General features: G+C 38.2%; 1 protein-coding gene across 5 annotated transcripts in view; it reads left to right on the top strand.

The window, feature by feature from the left end:
- Window positions 1–24,261, top strand: part of CTNNA3 (catenin alpha 3) — a 1,905,103-nt gene that overhangs the window by 1,679,972 nt on the left and 200,870 nt on the right. For all 5 annotated transcript variants that reach the window (XM_005226477.5, XM_005226478.5, XM_059882614.1 and 2 more), the window contains 1 exon segment: window positions 20,194–20,286. In XM_005226477.5, coding sequence (XP_005226534.1) covers window positions 20,194–20,286 — 93 coding nt within the window.

The raw sequence follows: 24,261 nt of genomic DNA, 5'->3' as shown, positions 1-24,261 counted from the left end.
TCCAATGCAGAGGCCATGGGTTTGATCCATGGTCAGGGGACTAAGATCCCACATGCCTTGGGGCATGGTTGTTAAAAAATGATTGTGACCTCATATAATTTATGACAATTTTATAACATAACTCTGCTGCATGCAGAGCAATTCATAAATATCTTCTGAATAGAATCTGTATTTTTTTCTCCTTTTAAATTATAACAAAAAGTAATGTTTGATACCTTTTCCTTTTTTTTTTTTTTGGCCAAACTTCATGGTTTATGAGATTTTAGTTTTGAGACCAGGGGTTTAACCCTTGCCCTCAGCAGTGAAAACACAGGCTCTTAACCACTGGACCACCAGGGAATCCCCTGATACCTTTTAATTTAAAAAGACTAGCATCATATACAAACCAAACACACATACAGACCCATATCCACACCCAACCCCTGCAGCCACTAAGTGTAATTAAATTAAGCCTAGCAAATTTTCTCAGATAGAACATAGCATACTTTTTCATCTTGCCACATTGATAGCCTGGATCCTGTTCCTAAGTAGATTCTCTCTCTCATTGTAAAACTATTTTGAAAACAATTTCTCCTTTCTGGATACCAAATAGCATTTCTTGTTTCTGAATAGTGGATAAGATTAGCCAGAAAAAGGAGGTTTTAAGATAGAACAATGTTAGAAAAAAAGAATGATGGGCATACTAAATTATTTCAAAGAGGTGGAAAGATAAGAATAAAAGGTGAGAGTTGAAAAGTAAGAAAAGATAATTTAGCTGAAGAGTACTTAGATTTTATTTTCATCAGGCTATAAAAAGTTATTGGTTTCATATATAGCACGTGCTATTTTTAGTTTTATTTAGCATGTAACTTCAGTTTTGTAAATAGATGACACTTTAATATTGTTCGTTCAAAGACAGCCTTAGTGGGTTTTTTATTTTTATTTTTATTTTTTTTCTAATTTTATTTTATTTTTAAACTTTACATAATTGTATTAGTTTTGCCAAATATCAAAATGAATCCGCCACAGGTATACATGTGTTCCCCATCCCAAACCCTCCTCCCTCCTCCCTCCCCATACCATCCCTCTGGGCCATCCCAGTGCACCAGCCCCAAGCATCCAGTATCGTGCATCGAACCTGGACTGGCAACTCGTTTCCTACATGATATTTTACATGTTTCATTGCCATTCTCCCAAATCTTCCCACCCTCTCCCTCTCCCACAGAGTCCATAAGACTGTTCTATACATCAGTGTCTCTTTTGCTGTCTCGTACACCGGGTTATTGTTACCATCTTTCTAAATTCCATATATATGCGTTAGTATACTGTATTTATGTTTTTCCTTCTGGCTTACTTCACTCTGTATAATAGGCTCCAGTTTCATCCACCTCATTAGAACTGATTCAAATGTATTCTTTTTAATGGCTGAGTAATACTCCATTGTGTATATGTACCACTGCTTTCTTATCCATTCATCTGCTGATGGACATCTAGGTTGCTTCCATGTCTTGGCTATTATAAACAGTGCTGCGATGAACATTGGGGTACACGTGTCTCTTTCCCTTCTGGTTTCCTCAGTGTGTATGCCCAGCAGTGGGATTGCTGGATCATAAGGCAGTTCTATTTCCAGTTTTTTAAGGAATCTCCACACTGTTCTCCATAGTGGCTGTACTAGTTTGCATTCCCACCAACAGTGTAAGAGGGTTCCCTTTTCTCCACACCCTCTCCAGCATTTATTATTTGTAGACTTTTGGATCACAGCCATTCTGACTGGTGTGAAATGGTACCTCATAGTGGTTTTGATTTGCATTTCTCTGATAATGAGTGACATACATCACAGCAGGATCCTCTATGACCCACCTCCCAGAATATTGGAAATAAAAGCAAAAATAAACAAATGGGACCTAATTAACCTTAAAAGCTTCTGCACATCAAAGGAAACTATTAGCAAGGTGAAAAGCCAGCCTTCAGAATGGGAGAAAATAATAGCAAATGAAGCAACCGACAAACAACTAATCTCAAAAATATACAAGCAACTCCTACAGCTCAACTCCAGAAAAATAAACGACCCAATCAAAAAATGGGCCAAAGAACTAAATAGACATTTCTCCAAAGAAGACATACAGATGGCTAACAAACACATGAAAAGATGCTCAACATCACTTAGTGGGTTTTTTAAAATATTATTTTTACCCACACATGCACACCATAAGCTTGGTGACATTTAAGACTACTTCCAGAGAAAGCCATAGGGGGAAACACATGAATAAAGTAGATGAAATACAGTAGTTGCCACCTGTATTTATTGCAATGAGCATTTGTAATTACTGTTTTATTATTTTATTGTTATACTTTTAAATGAGGTAAATATATAGTATATTAAGCATATACAAGAGGAAGTATAGGTATATAATTAGCATTAATTCTGCACATTTAACCAGAGTCTCATGATACCTTACTGAAATAGCAGGGACCAACTTCTGGTTAAACATGGGAGGTTAGACTCCCTAAGGTGAAAACATAGTCGTACTTAAGCTAAGGTCTGTGGGTCGTTGGTATGAATAGAACTGTTTCCCAGAAAACAGTTTCCCAGGAAGCAGTAAAAGAAGAGCAAGCCTAACTACACACATACTCACACACACATACACAAACACACACACCCACATCAGCTTCACTGCTGTATGCTTTAGTCAGAATCATTACACGCTACCTTTTTGTATTGTTAGCATGGGAATGGCAACCCACTCCAATATTCTTGCCTTGATAATTTCATGGACAGAGGAGCCTGGCGGACTACAGTCCATGGAGTTGCAAAGAGTCAGACATGACTAATTGACTAACACTTTCAGTTTCACTTGATATTAGTATTCTCTACTTTCATTCAAGAAAGGAATTTTAATCCTAAGGGTTTTTTGTTTGTTTGTTTGTTTTTTGTTTTTAGTTATTGTGTTGAACTCAGTGAAAAAAAGCTATAAAACTTAATATGATATTTTACAAATACAGTTAATGATAGAAAAATCACTGCTTCCATAATATCTTACCATTCTAATAGTGGTCTTTTCACATTCAGAGTCCATTATGAAAGTCTGCAGAGGGTATTATTCTTACTAAAGCTATGATGTTTCTTATTTCTAAATACCCCTTAGTGATATGACCTATGGATAGGTGTTAATAAAGTGAACATTTAACACTGATAACATAACAATGTTAAATGTTCACTTTATAAATACCTATCCATTAATTAAATATGTGATCCCTTAGTACAAATTGAAGTCCACTTTATTAAATAGCAAAAAAAGAGAGATATTAACTGCATAAAACTGAATTTTCAGTATTATTCTTTGTATGTAGTTATTCAACAGAATGTCACATTTCATGGTCCCAGTTGTAATTACAGTCTTGGGCTAAGCAAACAATTGTTACTTTATGTAGTATGTATCTAGATAGACGTTTGAATAAGTAGATGCAAATTCTGGCAGCATTATTGATGTGTAACTGACATTTAAAAAACTGTGTATATTAAAGCATACCATTTGATATGTTTTATAGGCATATGTATTTAACCCTGATGCTATTCCACAGTCAAGTTAAGGAATATATACATCAAAACCTAAAACTTACACATGCTCCTTGGTAATCTAATCATTCCTTGCTGCAGACCCTAAATGATCCCACAGATCACTCTAATGTATTACTGTAGATTCATTTGTGATTTCTAGTGTCTGTGTGTGTATGCACTTAGTCATGTCCCTTTGCATGCCCCATGGACTGTATGTAGCCCATCAGATTCCTCTGTCCATGGGATTTTCCAGGCAAGAATACTGGAGTTTAATTTCTAGAATGGTGCATAGATAGGATAATACTAGACGTACTCTTATTTTGCTTCCTTCACATGGCATAATTATTTTGAGATCTAGCCAGGTCGTTACCTGTATCAATAATCATTCTCTTTTCTAATTGAGTGATATTCTATTGAAAGATCATATAATTTGTTACAGCATTTGCTTGTTGATGAACATCTGAGTCATTTCTGCCTCTTGGCTATTGCAAAACAAGTTGCCATAAATAGTTGTGTACAAGTCTTTTTGTGAATGTATGTTTTAGTCCATATTGAGTAAACAGGGTGAAATGACTGGATTCTGTGGTATTCTATTGGGTTTCCCTTGTGGGTCAGCTGGTAGAGAATCACCTGCAATGTGGGAGACCTAGGTTCAATCCCTGTGTTGGGAAGATCCCCTGGAGAAGGGAAAGGCTACCCACTCCAGTATTCTGGCCTGAAGAATTCCAGGGACTGTATAGTCCATGGGGTCACAAAGAGTCAGACACGGCTGAACGACTTTCACTTTCATGGAAATTTAACATGTTAAGGAACACAAGCAGTTTTTAAATCTAATTTCCCTGCTGGGTTTGCTCCTACCTCTTTTCTTAATTCCATAGATCAGGACAGACTGTGTAGAAACAGCACATGAGCTAGTTTCATAGCCACTTACATCTGCCTACATCTTCAACAATGATGTATTCACTCGCTTCCACAAATAGGCCTTTTAGTTTGGAGACTTAAAAATCCCTTTTAGAGAGAACATAATTCTTCCTTAGGGGTTGTCTAAATATTTATTTTGCTGCATTCTAGTGTACTATTTCATATATAAGCCGCCAACTTAGGCAACTTTATTCTACTAGTGTAGGGAATTCTTACATCCCATAAAGCAAACTTCAATCCAATAACCCTGAATAATAGCTACAAAAGTCTTATATAGATCTGAATTACTGTATTATCGAGCAGCATCTCCTCTGTAATGTGGAACTTCTTTCATATTTTTCCGTTTTTTAGTTCAGTGTGAAATAGGAGAGTCAGGTGTGGACATCCTATTTAGCCTTACATAATATCCACGGCTAGAACACAGCGAGCAGACTTTTGCTTTATTGCTGTGCCTTGGATGACTTTGAAATTTCTGGATAGATGAATTTGTTTAGGACCACTGATATAATACCTGGCTACCTAATCATTTCTAGAAGTTTTCTAGAAGTAAAAGATTCCCTATAAGTTAAAAATCCTGTATACAATAGGTTATAAACCCCTCTGGGAAGTTAAATCACAACTCTTGTTTCCCACGATATGTTCATTACAGAATGCTTTTGTAAAATCCATGCTCAGGACCCTGGAAATGTGAAAATTTCCTTACATGAAATAAGGAAGCCACGGCTTTCATGGATCCACAGAGCTAAGAAGGAGACCATGGTAATACGGGGTAACAGCATAGGGCCCTGGTGAGGCCTAGATTTCTGTATCTGCTCTCAATCTTGCTTACTGTTTGCTCCGATAATGAAGACATACGCTGCAATTTTCATCTCATCTATTGAAAGCTTTTGTCTGTGTCCACGTCAGCTTCAAATACTGTGCCGCGTTTAGACCTATTTGAAGTGACAAGGCCAACTCTGTTCCTGTGCAATGAGTTTTGCAATCTTGCTCTTTTTTCATTGCTGGCACATCCTTGAAGTGTCACATTCAACCTTAAGCAGATTTTCTTGTAACACTCATTCCTTGTTTTTTGTTTTTTTTTTCCCCCTGATGATAAATCTATATATTAAAAATTTAGAAACAAATCAATTATAAAGAAAGTCACAGATAACACTGCAACACTGTCATATATATATGCAATATATTTTATATAATTAGAATATATGTATTTATACTTTCAATGAAGAGTCTTAAAAGAGTATTAAGTGATTTTTCTTTGCATTAGATATTCTCTGAAATTCATTTTAACATCTGTAGGATAGTTTTTGAAAAAAAAATAGTAATTTTTAGTTAGATAACCTCTCTTCAGCTGTCTGTTCTAGGGATAAGAACACACATATTCACATAAACAATCTGTTTGGCTTAGTATTTGATGGAGAAGTTGAGATTTTTCTTACTCAAATACCAAAGAATGTGTCTGATTGTCATGGTAGCAGTGTTTACACCCAAGAGTTAAAGGTTTGACTGTGTTATTAGTCATCCACTGCCGGTGTCACTACCATCATCACCACCACTTTTTAATTTTTATTATTGCATTATTTCCCACAACAGCACACTTCCCATTTACAGAGCCAGAAGAGTAATTTTACACCCACAATTACCCATGGTATCATCAATTATTGCCCATCAAGAACCCTAACATTGTCCTATGTTGTCCTGGACAAAGTAAGGATAAAAAGTTGTTTCTAACCTCCTGAGAAGTAAACATATCAAAGTGTTAGTAGTTCAATTGTGTGTGACTCTGCAATCCCATGGACTGTAGCATGCCAGGCTCTTCTGTACATGGAATTCTCTAGTCAAGTATACTAGAGGTGGGTTGCCATTTCCTTCTCCAGGCAATCTTCCCAACCCAGGGATCGAACCCAGGTCTCCCACATTGCAGGCAGATTCTTTACTGTCTGAGCCAGCAGGGAAGGCAACACATCCAAAGGGACTTGTAATCTACAGTTGTGTTTAGCATTTCAAAAGAAAGGTATCATGCTAATTCAGAGTTTTCTTTAAAAAATTCTCTTTCCTGATAACATTGTCACCAAGCCTGCAGTAGACTTACAGAATGTACAGTAGAACTGAATGAGATTTATAAATCATTAGTTCAGTCCTTTCATTTACTTCTGAAAAAACTTAGTTTCAACATGTTAAGTATTTTTTTTTTTTTTTGAGATCACAAGCTATTAAAAGCATCATTAACCTAAATCCAGATACTCAATCTTTATATCGTGTTCTATCACAGTCCCTGCCTTACTATAAGAACTTTGGCAGGTTCGTTAACTTAGGTTTTCTGTTTATAATTTGGAAAGAAGATATAAAAGTTCTGTCCAAAACACATACACAGTAGTTTTGCTGGTTAGTACAGTCTAATTCATTTAGAACTTAAAACAACAACAACAGATCCATTGGCACAATTATGGGCCAAAATTGAACTGATTTCAATCCTGGTATACTTAAAGCCAGGGTTCCAGCCTGACAAACAAGCAGGATTTTCTTTCAGTTGACTTTTTTCAAAGACAGTATATGGTTCAACATAGGTGATACTGAAGCAGTGCTGAAAGGCTGAATCATCTATTAGCTCCAGACATCAAGTCTACTGAGGTCTAGACATTCTATCTGGTGGAGGAAGGAGGAGATTAAGTGAGCTGATCAAAACCTCAAACTATTTGGCCTGCCTTGCTCTGTGAGAAGTATATTCATACTATTTGAAGTTCATTTTCTAGACTTGTAAGTTTTAACTACTCAGCTCCCATATTTACTATGCACTTGTGACTACCATGCCAAATGGCTCATAAAATGAGCACTGGAACCTACGTTGTAGCAGCCCTTTATTAACTGTATGGTATTGGATGAATTCTGTTAACTCTATGGTGCATTTTCCTCAACTGTGGTATTAAAATGATAACCTTGCTTCTTTAGGTTTATTGTTAAGATGAAATAAGAAAAGACATGTGGAAGAACCCAGCAGAGTATTGTTAATGTATCATATTAAGACCTTGATTAAAAATGGTTATCTTACCTTTCTGTTCTCAAAGAGAAGAATTCAAGGGTCTTGATTTGAGTCCAGATATTTCTAATATTTTAACTTTCCAAAAATATGCTTTCATCCAAACCACATTCATCATGGTTTCATTAGTCTCTGAGATTTTTATTTAAACTTCAAGCTGGAAAGCTTCTTATGATTTCTTCTGACAGTTTTCATGATTTAGACATACAGACATACAGTCCTGAAGTCACCAACTCATGCGGTGGTTGAAAAAGTACAGTGATATCGATGAGTGCATTTTCACTTATGACCATATTGCTGATTTGCTGGGTGTTTTTCTACAGCTGTTAGCCTTTTTAGTGTCTTAGGATCAAAGACTTGATTCCCACAGTCTTTTAGGTAAAAGGAGGGGTTGAGCTTAAAGTGTGATTTACCCTATGTAATTTTATTATCCCCTGAGTTCTTCAAAAGGCTTTGTAAAAACTTAAGTGATTACAATGATCACCTCCTTTGAAAAAATCATCATAATCCAGGCTGAAGTGTAAAGTATCAAATGATTGGCTGTTTGATGAATGCTGGTCTGGTTTAAGTAGTGAATAAATAGAGACTTAATTCATTTGAAATAGATGAACAACTTAAGCCTCAGGATTGTGTCTCCCCTGAGACAGCAATTTTCCTCATGTTCAAGATTTATCGCCTAAGATGTCCTATGTGACTATATGTTTGATCAGATTTTCTTATTCATTATAGATGTACTCTCTTTATCTTACATTAGGGTATATATTTTGTATTCTGTCTTTGCATTCTCAAGCTGTATTTTAATTGTTGTAGCTTTAAGGGGTATATGTTGGAGAAGACTCTTGAGAGTCCCTTAGACTGCAAGGAGATCAAACAAGTCAATCCTCAAGGAAACCAGTCTTGAATATTCATTGGAAGGACTGATGCTAAAGCTGAAGCTCCAGTACTTTAGCCACCTGATGAGAAGAACTGACTCACTGGAAAAGACCCTGATGCTGGGAAAGATTGAAGGCAGGAGGAGAAGGGGACAACAGAGGATGAGATGGTTGGATGGCATCACCAACTCGATGGACATAAGTTTGAGCACACTCTGGGAGTTGGTGATAAACAGGGAAGCCTGGCCTGCTGCATGCAGTCTATGGGGTTGCAAAGAGTAAAACGTGACTGAGTGACTGAACTGAACTGAACTAAAGGGTGTAATACCCAAGCTCTTGGTTTCATCATATGAAATAATTCATAGAGTGGTATATTCTAAACATCTGGAAAAGTAAAAAAAAAAAAGACATAGTTTGTGAAACAAAGAGGGATAATAATGGTACCTAAAGGCAGTTTGGAATTATTTTTCAAAAGATTAAAAGGAGAAAATTCACCAATGCTCTATTGGGAAAAATAGAGAAATACATTTTTATTTTCATCCATCTTTATTATCTATATTTATCTTCCATGTATTCATTCATTAAAAACATATTTTCCACACAACTATTTTTTATTAGAAACTATGTGACACATTCAGGTTATAAAATTGAGAACAATTTTATATGCTGGATGCCTTCTCACTCTATGTTAAAATGAGAAGATACATCAGGTTAACCATGTTTCTAACTGCTGTGATGAATTGGAGTGGCTCAGTGGCTCAGTAAAGAACCCACCTGCCAATGCAGGAGACATGGGTTCAATTCTTGGGTTAAGATCCCCTGGAGAAGGAAATGCCAACCTACTCCAGTATTCTTGCCTGGGAAATCCCATGGATGGAAGAGCCTGGCAGGCTATAATCCACTGGGTCACAAAAGAGCCAGACGCAACTTAGTGACTAAACAACAAAAATATTTGAATCAACCAAACTTGACGGATTTTCCAAATCTCTCCTACCATTGAGTACTCCTTACTATTGCTGTTGAGTCACTAAATCATGTCTGACTATTTGCGATGCCATGGACTGCAGCATGCCAGATTCCTCCGTCCTCCACTATCTCCTGGAGTTTGCTCAAATTCATGTCCATTGAGTTGGTGATGCTATCTTACCATCTCATCCTCTGCCACCCCCTTCTCCTTTTGCTTTCAATCTTTCCCAGCATCAGGATCTTTTTAGTGCAGAGGGAACATTTCATCCAGATTAATGTAAATGATATGCTTTCAGTTTAAGCATAAACTCCCAAAATCTTAAAACTCAAAACACTTGCAGAAATTATCAAGCTTTACTTAATTGTCGTTCCTATTTTAAAGGTTAATAAATTAAGCAGAGAAAAATTATGAGATTTGGCTAATAACATGCAATTCAGTTCAGTTCAGTGGGTCAGTGGTGTCTGACTCTTTGCGACTCCATGAATTGCAGCACACCAGGCCTCCCTGTCCATCACCAACTCCTGGAGTTCACTCAAACTCACATCCATCGAGTTGGTGATACCATCCAGCCATCTCATCCTCTGTAGTCCCCTTTTCCTTCTGCCCACAATCCCTCCCAGCATCAGAGTCTTTTCCAATGAGTCAACTCTTCACATGAGGTGGCCAAAGTATTGGAGTTTCAGCTTTAGCATCATTCCTTCCAAAGAACACTCAGGACTAAATTCCTTTAGAATGGACTGGTTGGATCTCCTTGCAGTCCAAGGGACTCTCAAGAGTCTTCTCCAACACCACAGTTCAAAAGCATCAATTCTTCAGCGCTCAGCTTTCTTCACAGTCCAACTCTCACATCCATACATGACTACTGGAAAAACCATAGCCTTGACTAGACAGACATTTGTTGGCAAAGTAATGTCTCTGCTTTTGAATATGCTATCTAGGTTGGTCATAACTTTCCTTCCAAGGAGCAAGCGTCTTTTAACTTCATGGCTGCAATCACCATTAGCAGTGATTTTGGAGCCCCCCAAAATAAAGTCTGACCCTGTTTCCACTGTTTCCCCATAAAGAATGTTCAAACTACTGCACAATTGCCCTCATCTCACATTCTGGTAAACTAATGCTCAAAATTCCCCTAGCCAGGCTTCAGCAATACGTGAACGGTGAACTTCCAGATGTTCAAGCTGGTTTTAGAAAAGGCAGAGGAACCATCAAATTGCCAACATCCTCTGGATCATCGAAAAAGCAAGAGAGTTCCAGAAAAACATCTATTTCTGCTTTATTGACTATGGCAAAGCATTTGGCTGCATGGATCACAATAAACTGTGGAAAATTTTGAAAGAGATGGGAATACCAGACTACCTGACCTGCCTCTTGAGAAACCTATATGCAGGTCAGGAAGAAACAGTTAGAACTGGACATGGAACAACAGACTGGTTCCAAATAGGAAAAGGAGTGTGTCAAAGCTGTATATTGTTACCCTGCTTATTTAATTTATATGCAGAGTACATCATGAGAAATGCTGGGCTGGAAGAAGCACAAGCTGGAATCAAGATTGCTGGGAGAAATATCAATAACCTCAGACATGCAGATGACACCACCCTTATGGCAGAAAGTGAAGAGGAACTAAAAAGCCTCTTGATGAAAGTGAAAGAGGAGAGTGAAAAAGTTGGCTTAAAGCTCAACATTCAGAAAACATACAATTAGTTGGTGTCAAATTTAGAATGAAAACCCATGTAACTTCATCAATCTACCACCATAACATAAGCCTAACAGCATTCCGACAATACATGAAATATCTTCCAGTTAACCTGGGAAATTCTTTTCTAGAAACTTATACTATATCAGGGCATCAGAGACACCCAGAAGTCTCTTGTAATTTTCCCACATTGGTTAGCAATGAAATGTCCATTGTCCTAGTCCGTTTAACTCCTTCAGGGTTACTGCTTACTGTTTCCATGACAAGTTTGTGGCACAGAACTCTCGTGAGACTTGAACATCTAGTGTGAGATTAAAAGGTGACATTTTTCTCTCAAGTCTTATTATATCCACACTGAACTGCTAATGGCATACCTAGACATCTTCTGGTCTTCCAAGTTTGAAAATTTTGAAATTGTAGAAAATTTCTCTAGGTGCAAAATCTACTATCTCTTAATTTTCATAGCCTTTCTTTTAAAAAATCCAATAATCTTTTCTTCAAACTTTCCCTTGGGCAAGGTATTATTAAATCAACACCTACTGAAGGGAGAAAGGAAAGGCTTACTCCATAGTTCCGCAATGTTCCTAAGACTTTCTTCTGACATTCATACCAAAGCCTGTGTGTGTTAGTCGCTCAGTTGTGTCTGACTCTTTGTGACCCCGTGGACTGTAGCCTGCCAGGCTCAGTCCATGAAATGAATTAAATTATTCATTTCATTATTCAGTTAGGATATCTTTACTGAATACCTAGTATATGCTGTTTGGGGTGTTCAGAATGATAAGTAAGACAGAAAGCATCCCTGTTCTCATGGGTGTTATATTCTAATGTGGCAAGACCAAAATGTATCTCCTAAGTTCAAAAAAAAAAAGAAGAAAAATATAATTTCATATGATCATAGCAAGAGGGCTAAGAAAAGAGAGAAAAGAAAGTGAAAAGTGAAGTCGCTCAGTAGTGTTTGACTCTTTGCGACCCCGTGGACTGTAGCCCACCAGGCTCCTCCATCCATGGGATTCTCCAGGCAAGAATACTGGAGTGGGTTGCCATTTCCTTCTCCAGGGGATCCTCCCAACCCGGGGATCAAACCCAGGTCTCCTGCATTGCAGGCAGACGCTTTAACCTCTGAGACAGAAAAGGGTGATGCAATTAATAAATGAAGTAGGAAAAAGGGTTAACTTCAGATGGCCTGACCAGGGGAACTCTATAGAGTTGAATATAGCCATCTGAACTCCCGTAGTAGAAAGGTCCAGCAGTGTGAAAGCTGCAGGAGGAACGTATGTCAGGCAAGACAGCGGTACATACTTGGAGCCGAAGGTCTTGATGTGCCATGAACTGATGATTGGGGCGTATTTGAAGAGTAGAAAAAAGTCCACGTGTTGTGAATCCATCCAGGAGCAAAAAAGCCCTTTGTCTCTGACAACTCTGGCAACTCCATCCGATTGTATCATTCAGTTGAATAGTCAAAATGGCTTCTGACCGCTTATATATTATCTGTCCAATTATGTGATAAATTAACCCTCCAACTGAAAAGCAATGGAAGGCATACTTAAAAAGTAAAATGCCTGCATTTCCGGTGACAGGGAAAATCCCTGATAAACTATTGATGCTGCCATCTTGCAACTCATATTACAGTGACACTTAACTAAAGCCTAAACCAATCAAAAAATTAAATTTAATGTTGGGCCAATAGTTCTCATGAAGAATTGCATATCAGAATCATTTGTACAACTTTATAAAGCCATAGGTTAGTGGGCCTCTCCCTCAAAGATTGATTCCAGGAGTCTGTCATTAAAAAAAAGTCTGTAATACACAACATGTTGTTTACTTCATTTTCTGGAAATATTTTGAAATGTTTGACAGTTAAATGTGATTGTTACATTTTTCTAAAATGTGACTCTTTAAAAATTTATAGGGCTTAGAAACTAGAAAAGACAAGGCTCAGAAAATGGATCAAAAACCTTGTCAGTAATGCCAAGAACAGAGTATTGATTTCTTGGATGGAGTGGGGGGCGGATACGTGCATATGTGTGTGTATGCATGTGTGCACTCATTTTAGCTTTCCATAATTTGAATTGTGTTATTGTTATATCTTTTCCTCATTTTAAAATGTATTTGAATTCTGTTCTCTCCACTTCTGTGTTATCAGCTCAGCTAAGATAATCTCACTGAGCATGCTGTTGCAGCTTCTTCTTTGAGAATACTGTCCACAGCATCGTTCCTTCTCTGAGTGTCAGACCACTGCTGACATTGCTCTGGCAGTTACTTGATTGTAGTAAGGCCTTGAGGGATAATCAGAGAAGTATGAATTGCCATCAAATCCTCTATATGATTTAGAATTCAGCCTTAAATCTTAGGAAAATACTGAGCATGAGTCCTAGTTCCTAGACTTTTTCTTTCTTTTTCTTAACTTCTTTCTCTTCCCTCCCACCTCTTCTCCCTCTTGCCCTTGCTTTCTTCCTTCCCTTATTTTTGTTTTTAGGGACCACAAACTTATTTTCTTATATTTCAGGATTAAGCATTTATAGCCTTGAGCAAATGAATTTTAATGTATAATAATACTGCCAAACTAAGGATGCTGAAAGAATTTATATGTCTTTAGAATGCACTGAGCTCCTTGGTGCAGAGGAGGAGGAAGAATATGAATTTAGTCATTATGTACCTCAATAAATAAATACATATTTAAGCTTATATATATGTGTATATATACACACACGTATATATATTCACATACACTCACACCACCAATTAATTGTGTCCTTGAAGTTCAATGTACCACTACTGTTTATTGCACATTCAGTTTCCATATGAAAACCTCAGCCTATTTTCAAGTCTGACTATACTTGTTTCTGGACTCCTTTATATAAATAAAATGAGATCTTAAAGTACTACAATAATAGTTTATAATAATCATAAACAATATTGAACATTTAGTATTTTCTAGAAACGGAATAATGTTCTAGTCCATCATGTTATTTTGTCTTCACAATAGCCCTAAGAATTAGGTAATATTTTTTCCACTTTAAGATGAGGAAACTTAGCTTATTTCAAGTCACTTTGGGTTGCCTAAGGAAGGGTTCACAATAAGCAAGAGTTAGAAAAATATAAAATAGTTATCCTGAATTCTGATAAGAGAAATAAATGAGTAATAGAGTTTATTATCACTTTTTCCACAATAAAATAGGGTATCTTCCTATGGGTCTGGTTTAAAGACAGTTCAGCTTAGAGAAGGAAAGTTATTTCTATCATCCCTGAGAATGTGAAGAGTGTTATCTTTGTTAGGGCCAGTTTAAGAGAGTATTTTCCTCTTACACATGATTAAAATCGGATCAAACATGATCTTGACTTGAACTTTAGAAGAAAGCAGTGTATGTGTAATTATACTAAACCCTATTAGCACAATGGTGTTCTATATTCAATATCAGGAAAATGTAACTAGAGTTAGTGATAAGTATTGTGTCAATCCAGAGTAACAGATGTGAAATAAAATGGAGGTATCCAAAATGCCACAGGAGTTTTATCAAAAAATATAAAAGATTGTGATAGGATGAGGGATAAGTTAGTGAAGAAAGAAGAGAACAAATAGTAGACAGAAAGAAGCAACCTTTGTTGCACCCCAGCTATGTCTGTGGGCTAAGCACTTGTTTAAACATCTTAGTACAACTGAATCTCACAATAATCTTCAGGATTATGTCTCTTATCCAAAATTTTGTTCTGAAGAAACAAAATTGTAAAAGGAGACACATATTCCCCAACAAGCTAATTGGAGAGGCAGAATTCAAATTCAGGTCTGCATTGCTCAACACTTTATGGTCTTTCTCCTACTTGACACTGATCTAAGATAGTTGGTTTCCCTTCACACAGGATGGAAATTGACTGGAAACGTACACAAGTTACACACACACACACACACACACCAAACCTTCCAGAAGTTTAAACTTCCAAAGTGACTAAATAAGTAAAAGCAAAACAAGCTGTTTCCAGGAGTGTACAGTATAGGGCCGCCAAACCTCTATCCTTCCTTTTTTAAATGTTTACTCTTTCTATTATTATTTGTCTTCAAACTGAAGTTCATATATATCCCCAAAATGATTAAGTACTCCTACTTCTTCCTTAGTTTCCATTTAAACTATAACACTGTGTATGTAACTGTTTATTTTTAAAATACCATCCAGCTGCTTGCCTTACAGAAAGCAAAATGCTACCAGCAGGTGTTTTGAACACTCCCCCACGGTTTTTTTTTTTTTTTTTTTCATGATAAGGAGAAGTCAGTTGTGGTGGTTTTGCAAGAACACTATCAGTTCCCTGTTAAAGAAAAGTACACAAGTATGTGGGCGTAAATGGTACGCTTATCATTTCCTGCAGTATCACTAACAAAAATGATACTTGTGATTTCTGAGGAGCAGTTGCTCTGGATTTCTGTTAGATCACTTTACTTTTGATTTGCACAAAGTACTGGGATTGGTGATGAAGCTCTGTCTCATCACAGAACTTGGGTTATATAATAGAATATAACCCAAGTAATAAGCAAAGACATTTATAAGAAACATCACAGTAGGGACCCCAGACAGCTTGCAGTTGCAAAATAACAGGGTCAAGAAAGGGAATTTGATCAATTGAGTTTATTCAGATATTACAGGGGCTGGTGATAAATCAAGATAAAAAATTATAAAAAGCCTTTCTGAAGGATACTTGGGAAGAATACACAAAAATTAGCTAATAATGAAATATGTGATTGTATAGAAATTCCCTCATGGCGAACTCATGCTATTATTACTTAAGAAGAAAGATAAATTTCCTGTGATCATAGCTGCAGGTAGTCGTAGCAAAGAAGGACTGCATGTAGAGATCAACATATATCTATATGTTATCTAACTACTCAGCACACTGGGGGCTTTGGTGAGGGGAAGATATTAATATCTAATAAGAGTCAGTTGACATTAATGCAGAGTGATAGATAGCTCAGTGCAAGTGTTGGAGAACAAAAAAAAGTGCTGGTTCAAGATGCATGAACTGAGAAAGAATCTGAGGCCATAAGCGTTTAGGAGATTGGTAGTTTTGCTCCACAGCGTGAGTTAAGCATTTCAAATTCCCATGCCTGGAGAGGCCCCAGTAGAACGAATGCTCTTCACAATCCTGAGAGTAAGTGAAGGGCCTGTGTGTAGAGCAAGGTTTGAGGGAAACCAGAGCTATTTTGAGGAGGTAGGTGCTGACCCTTTCCAGACTTCAACAGTTAGATGTATATATAGGAGACCTTCCATTTTCAGTTTTGGATGTTTGTCATGACACCTAAATGTTTATATTTTGGATTTCTCACCAGAGCTTTGTAGCAAAGGAATCATAGTTTAAAACTGAGACTGTGTAAACTATAATACTAAATTAATTCTCATTAAGTACTTTATAATAATGATTTTCTGTACACTACTTATATTTGCATTAATGACTGGTATCATTACATTATTGCCACAGAGGGACTAAAGGAATGGTAACCTGGAACTAAGAAAAACAACAAGAAGCAAATTAAAAAATTAGTTTGAAATACAGGAAGATAGAAGCACAATAGAGATACAGTGAGGACAGATGTTTGTTGTTGCTGTTGATATATTTTGCTTTGCTTATATCCAACTAGGTTTTTGGCTATCACCGATAATGTTTCTTCATTCTTTTAAAACCCTGTATGTGCTAGGTCGTGGTGAGATGGTAGCAAGCAGAGCAGACTGAGTCCTTACCTCAAAGAACAGATAGTTCAACAGTTTACTTCCCAATTCAACAACCGATGCTAAAATAAAGTATGATGAACACTATATAGTGAAAGTAGAAGGCATCAGGAAATGCTTGGAAGAGGAACTCAAGCCAATCTAGGGGATTTGTAAGCAAGACACCTCCCTGAATAAAAGATGTTTAAGCTGAAATTGAAAAAAAAAAAAAAAGCAATGGAAATAGGTTAACTATGTAGACAAAACCCTAAAGTTCATGTTAAATTATTACATTCTAAATTTCAGATCAGATCAGATCAGTCGCTCAGTCATGTCCGACTCTTTGCGACCCCGTGAATCGCTGCACGCCAGGCCTCCCTGTCCATTACCAACTCCCAGAGTTCACTCAGACTCACGTCCATCGAGTCAGTGATGCCATCCAGCCATCTCATCCTCTGTCGTCCCCTTCTCCTCCTGCCCCCAATCCCTCCCAGCATCAGAGTCTTTTCCAGTGAGTCAACTCTTCGCATGAGGTGGCCAAAGTACTGGAATTTCAGCCTTAGCATCATTCCTTCCAAAGAAATCCCAGGGCTGATCTCCTTCAGAATGGACTGGTTGGATCTCCTTGCAGTCCAAGGGACTCTCAAGAGTCTTCTCCAACACCACAGTTCAAAAGCATCAATTCTTTAGCTCTCAGCCTTCTTTACAGTCCAACTCTCACATATACATGACCACAGGAAAAACCATAGCCTCGACTAGACGAACCTTTGTTGGCAAAGTAATGTCTCTGCTTTTGAATATGCTATCTAGATTGGTCATAACTTTCCTTCCAAGGAGTAAGCATCTTTTAATTTCATGGCTTTTCTCAATTTTTTGTTTTGATATCATACGGTTTTAATAATACTTACTCCATTTATTTGTCACATGTAAACACCTTGATTTGTGGTAGCCACATAGTGGTAGCCACATAGTGGTTAGCCAAATTGCTACTCAGAGAAAAACACCATTCTGATCATTTTTGCTTTTTTTTTCAGAATTTATTGAGACATAATTAATATACTATAAACATCACCATTGAAAGTATTTTAAATATTCACAAGAGTGTATGATCATTACCACTTCTGACTGTAGAACATTGTTGCCATCCTGTTTCATACCAATGCCATCCCATGAAATGCCATGCCATTTTATACCCCAATGGGTATGAAACCACATACCCATTAGCAGTCATGGCTCCCAACCCCCTCTTCCACTCTCTGCTTCAGGAACCACTAATCAAATCTCTGTCTCTATACATGTGGCTATTCTTGAATTCCAAATAAATAGAACCATATAATATGTGGCATTTTGTGATTGACTTGTTTCACTTAGCATAAAATTTTCAAAGTTTATCATGTTTCAGTATATATTAGTACTTCATTCCTTTTTATAATATTCAACTAATATTCCTTTGTAGGGATTTACCATGTTTTGTTTATTCATTCATCACTAGACATGTTTCTTGGTCATTATGATTGCTGTTGCTATGAATACTTGTTTACAGATTTTTGTGTAGATATATATTTTTCATTTCTCTTGGATATGTACTGTTGAGTGAATCGGGTCCTACTTCCCACTGCTTGCAAAATCAATACTCAGATTCTTTTAACGTCTGAGCCACCAGGAAAGCCCTATAGAAAGAAAAGTCTCCTTTAATCAAATTGCTGGCAATCTAGGGAGATAGTTAACTCAACGTCCCCCAAACACCATGTCCAAAGATTCTGCTAGATTATAAAAACACTTAAAGGAAAGAAGGGAAGTAATCTAAATTAATCATTGAGATGGGGGTCAAGGTCATCACCATTGCCCTCTATGCAGGCTCAGTGAGTTCTTGTGATATTCCTCTAGGTGCTATCTTATTCACACAGTTTGGTCATGAGATTACTGGATGGAAACTAGGGAAAAGATTTGGTCATACACATTCTTCAGTTCTACCTCTATAATCTATGGAAAGACCTGACAAGTTAGGCAAGATATCATTTGATTAAAAGATCTGAAAGGTGTACTTGGCGGGGAGATGAATAGAGCATGGGAATCCCTGGCTTAAATTTTAGTTACAGTATGGCTGAAAGAGATGGGATACCAGACCACCTGAATTGCCTCTTGAGAAACCTATATGCAGGTCAGGAAGAACCAGTTAGAACTGGACATGGAAAAACAGACTGGTACCAAATAGGAAAAGGAGTATGTCAAGGCTGCATATTGTCACCCTGCTTGTTTAACTTATATGCAGAGTACATCATGAAAAACGCTGGGCTAGAAGAAGCACAAGTTGGAATCAAGATTGCCGGGAGAAATATCAGTAACCTCAAATATGCAGATGACACCACCCTTATAGCAGAAACTGAAGAGGAACTCAAAAGCCTCTTGATGAAAGGGAAAGAGGAGAGTGAAAAAGTTGGCTTAAAGCTCAACATTCAGAAAATGAAGATCATGGCATCTGGTTCTATCACTTCGTGGGAAATAGATGGGGAAACAGTGTCAGACTTTATTTTTCTGGGCTCCAAAATCACTGCAGATGGTGACTGCAGCCATGAAATTAAAAGACACTTACTCCTTGGAAGGAAAGTTATGACCAACCTAGACAGTGTATTCAAAAGCACAGACATTACTTTGCCAACAAAGGTGTGTCTAGTCAAGGTTATGGTTTTTCCTGTGGTCATGTATGGATGTGAGAGTTGGACTGCAAAGAAAGCTGAGCACCAAAGAATTGATGCTTTTGAACTGTGGTGTTGGAGAAGACTCTTGAGAGTCCCTTGGACTGCAAAGAGATCCAACCAGTCCATTCTGAAGGAGATCCAACCAGTCCATTCTGAAGGAGATCAGCCCTGGGATTTCTTTGGAAGGAATGATGCTAAAGCTGAAACTCCAGTACTTTGGCCACCTCATACGAAGAGTTGACTCATTGGAAAAGACTGATGCTGGGAGGGATTGGGGGCAGGAGGAGAAGGGGATGACAGAGGATGAGATGGCTGGATGGCATCACTGACTCGATGGACATGAGTCTGAGTGAACTCCGGGAGTTGGTGATGGACAGGGAGGCCTGGCGTGCTGCGATTCATGGGGTCGCAAAGAGTCGGACATGACTGAGCAACTGAACTGAACTGAACTGATGGATTTGCTAAAGTGACAAGAAAAGGAGCTTCTCTTTCCATGGAATTCTCCAGGCAAGAATACTGCAGTGGATTCCCATTCCCTTCTCCAAGGTATCTTCCTGGCCAACGGATTGTGCCCGGGTCTCCAGGATTACAGGCAGATTCTTCACCATCTGAGCCATTAGTGAAGGCCTCCTGCTGAGGGCAGTTTCCTGCAAAGAACTGCTTACATAAATACCAAGGAGAGGAGTTGCTGGGTCATAATGGTAACTCTGTGCTTGCTGAGGGACTGCCAGACTACCATTTTGCATTTCCAACAACAGTGTTTTGCTTTCTTTTTATAGACTCCAGAAGAACTAGAGGATGTTTCTGACCTGGAAGAGGATCATGAGGTTCGCAGTCACACCAGCGTTCAGACTGAAGGGAAAACTGACCGGGTAAGTCACTTCCCTGAGGGGAGAGCTGTGTGCTAGGCCCTTTCCTTATCACTTCAGGAAGTGTCTCCCAGGTGGGACCCCTGGATCTAGAACTGCTTCTGTAAAGCCCAGAGATAGGAGTCTCAGGATGCTGGGCAGCATTGTGAGGGGAATGATTTCTTCCGCCTTGAGAGCTCTCAGTGAAGTCATTTCTCATTAGGCAGTGACTCAACCCATGCCAATTGTGGTCATTATAGTAGCCATGGGAATATCAAAGTGAAATGTATACCTGTTTGTTTAGAGTGAAAAAGAGAATCCATGAAGTTGTAAATATACTCTGAGGTTCTAGGGGAAATTAATCAAATTCTGAGGCAATATGCCTCTATTTTCTGCCTTCTACAATTCTTCCTTCTGCCCACCTCAAAACACACACACACACACACACACACACACACACACACACACACACACGTTAATCAATTTTTGAAATACTCTGAGATGTTCTACTTTGCTTGGGAACTTGTGGAACCTTGATTTCCTAGCCACTGATAACTTGCAACTGCAGAACGGACTACATAGCATGTAGGTCTAAAGCCAGGCAATATAGCATGGTGTCTGAGACTGCCTGGGAATGCATCTGAATCAGCCACTTTCTTGCTGGGTTCCTGGGGAACTCACTTAGCCTTTCTCTACCTCTGCCCTTCAATTTTGTAAAGTGAGGGTACTAATAGTATTCTCTACATAAGGATTGCTATGGGAATCAACTAAATTAATGAAAAGCATTCTTAACCTAGTGCCTAGCTCATAGTAAAGTTCTCAATCATTACTTACTGTTATTGATAATTTACTAGGTAGCAACAGGGTCATTGTTATCACTATAGCAATTATCATCATTATCATTATTACTATTATTAAATTCAGTATCATAAAATTTGGAGATGTATGAAACAGATACATTTAAGAACATCCCATGTTGGGCATACCCTGGAGGTCCAGTGGTTAGAATGCTGTGCTTCCATTACAAAGAGCATGGGTTTGATCCCTGGCTGGGGAACCAAGATCCCACAAGATAGATGTATCTGTTAAGATGTATGTACTTGAAGTTTATATGACTAGTGAAGGAAAATGGCTTAAATCTGTCCTCTACCTCTATCAACTGGCCAGAGTTAAGATCATATTTAGATATGTTCTCTCCCAGGCATCTTACATGCTTAATAGTCCCATATTTCTTATAATTACATCTCTATGCTTTGAATATATTCATAAATTCAGTCTTATGATTATTTGAGACTTTGTCTCTGCATTCAATATAGCATTTCCTGAACTTTGTGTCCACTGGACTGAGTATATCTTTTGACATATTTCCCAAGAATCATTAATTTAGAAAGATATCATAAGATTTCGAAGTCAGAATCTGTCGATAAGTATTTGAATACTCATGCCATGCTCATTCCTGGTCACTGAATAAGACAAATGTTTGATTCCTTTTTGTTTGCAGCTGTTACGAAAAGAACAAATGCCTGTTTGGTTCTTGGATTATGCAGACTCTGCTATATCAAACATGTACTACAACCAATTTCAGACAGTGTTTAGTAATGGAGTGACAATTATTTATTATCATTTTACTTTATGCATTGCACTTCCAGTAGCTTTGGCTCAACATCATCTGTTACTGCTGTCATTGGTGGCAAATGCCACTGGGCATTGTAAGGTCTGTAACCAACAAACAATGATTTACATTCCACACTCAATAGAGTGCAAAATACTAAGAGACCAATAGGGCATGCCTTATGAGATGGCAAAGGAACAGCAGTGGAAATTAGTGGTTATCTTAATTATTAAACATGAGTAGTCACTGGACCAACACCTGGTTCTAACCAATGATCAGGCATCCCAGAGTGACACAGGAGAGTGGGTTTACTATAGGTTTATAGAGCATTCTTTAGAGTTCTTGTTTATTCAGTTCATGCCCTTAGCAAGGATGCAATAGACATCTTTTATTTTAAAAACTCAAATTGGAGAGAGATTAAACTAGACTCCTAAAATAATAAAATTCTTAAACTTGATAATATTTTTTGTAAGCCCTAAAAGAATCTTCTTAAATATTTTATTAAATATAAACTAAGGTACATTTTCTTTTTAAACAGAGCTGTGCCAGTTATCATTAACACTTTAGAGAATGTTTCCAAATTGTTGTTTTTGTTCAGTCATTATGTCGTGTCCAATTCTTTGTGACACTGTGGACTTCAGCACACCAGGCTTCCCTGTCCTTCACTATCTCCTGGAGTTTGCACAAACTCATGCCCATTGAGTCAGTACTGCCATCCAACCATCTCATCCTCTGTCATCCCCTTCTCCTCCTGCCCTCTATCTTTCCCCATGAAAAGTTTCCAAGTTGGTGTTTTATCTAAGAGAAGCCCTGAAGCCCTGAAGGGTTTTTTCTTTTTTTTTTCCCCTTGATTTTACTAATCAGGGAACTCAGTTCAGTTCAGTCACTGAGTTGTGTCTGACTCTGTGACCCCATGAGCCGCAGCACGCCAGGCCTCCCTGTCCATAACCAACTCCTGGAGTCCACCCAAACCCATGACCATTGAGTCGGTGATGCCATCCAACCATCTCATCCTCTGTCGTCCCCTTCCCCTCCTGCCTTCAATCTTTCCCAACATCAGGGTCTTTTCAAGTAAGTCAGCTCTTCGCATCAGGTGGCCAAAGTATTGGGGTTTCAGCTTCAACATCAGTCCTTCCAATGAACACCCAGGGCTGATCTCCTTCAGAATGGACTGGTTGGATCTCCTTGCAGTCCAAGGGACTCTCAAGCATCTTCTCCAACACCACAGTTCAAAAACATCAATTCTTCAGTGCTCAGCTTTCTTTATAGTCCAACTCTCACATCCATACATGACTATTGGAAAAGGATATATGACAAAATCTAAGCAGCATATAAGTTCTGGTAAAACAACATTTATGCATGGAAAAATGCTCTGACCTTATGCATATGAAGTACTTTTAAATCACTGAAGTCTTCAGAAACTGCAAATAGTTTCTTATGAAAAAAAAAGAAAAAACGGGTGTTCTTGCTTAAAAGTCACTCCTGAACTTAGAGAACTGAGCAAAGGAGAGATGAGAGAGTAACTTATAATTCTTAGTTCAGTTCAGCCGCTCAATCATGTCTGACTCTTTGCGACCCCATGAATTGCAGCACGCCAATCCTCTCTGTCCATCACCAACTCCCAGAGCTCACCCAAACTCATATGCATCAAGTCGGCGATGCCATTCAGCCATCTCATCCTCTGTCATCCCCTTCTTCTCCTGCCCCCAATCCCTCCCAGCATTAGGGTGTTTTCCAAAGAGTCAGCTCTTCACATGAGGTGGCCAAAGTATTGGAGTTTCAGCCTCAGCATCAGTCCTTCCAATGAACACCCAGGACTGATCTCCCTTTAGGATGGACTGGTTGGATCTCCTTGCAGTCTAAGGGACTCTCAAGAGTCTTTTCCAATACCACGGTTCAAAAGCATCAATTCTTCAGTGCTCAGCTTTCTTTATAGTCCAACTCTCACATCCAAACATGACCACTGGAAAAACCATAGCCTTGACTAGGCAGACCTTTGTTGTCAAAGTAATGTCTCTGCTTTTTAATATGCTGTCTAGGTTGGTCATAACTTTCCTTCCAAGGAGTAAGTATCTTTTAATTTCATGGCTGCAATCACCATCTGCTGTGATTTTGGAGCCCAGAAAAATAGTCAGCCATTGTTTCCACTGTTTCCCCATCTAATTAGACTCAAAGAATTTCCATAGTTTAAGCAAGTCCTATGGAAATGGAAGCAAGTTCCAGGTCATCTGGCACTAGCCACACACATTCTAGTACAGCATGCTTGTGAATGTGGGTCAAATTTCAGCATCCCTTAAGATCTCATTGCCCAACTATTGCCACAGTCAGTGTTAAGGTGTTGATATTATAATTCCTCTAACAGAAGATGACTCATGGAACTTAACACC

The sequence above is a fragment of the Bos taurus genome, chromosome 28, assembly GCF_002263795.3.
Source record: "Bos taurus isolate L1 Dominette 01449 registration number 42190680 breed Hereford chromosome 28, ARS-UCD2.0, whole genome shotgun sequence".
In the NCBI taxonomy this organism is placed as follows: Eukaryota; Metazoa; Chordata; class Mammalia; order Artiodactyla; family Bovidae; genus Bos; species Bos taurus.
This window is presented reverse-complemented; position numbering and strand designations above follow the sequence as displayed.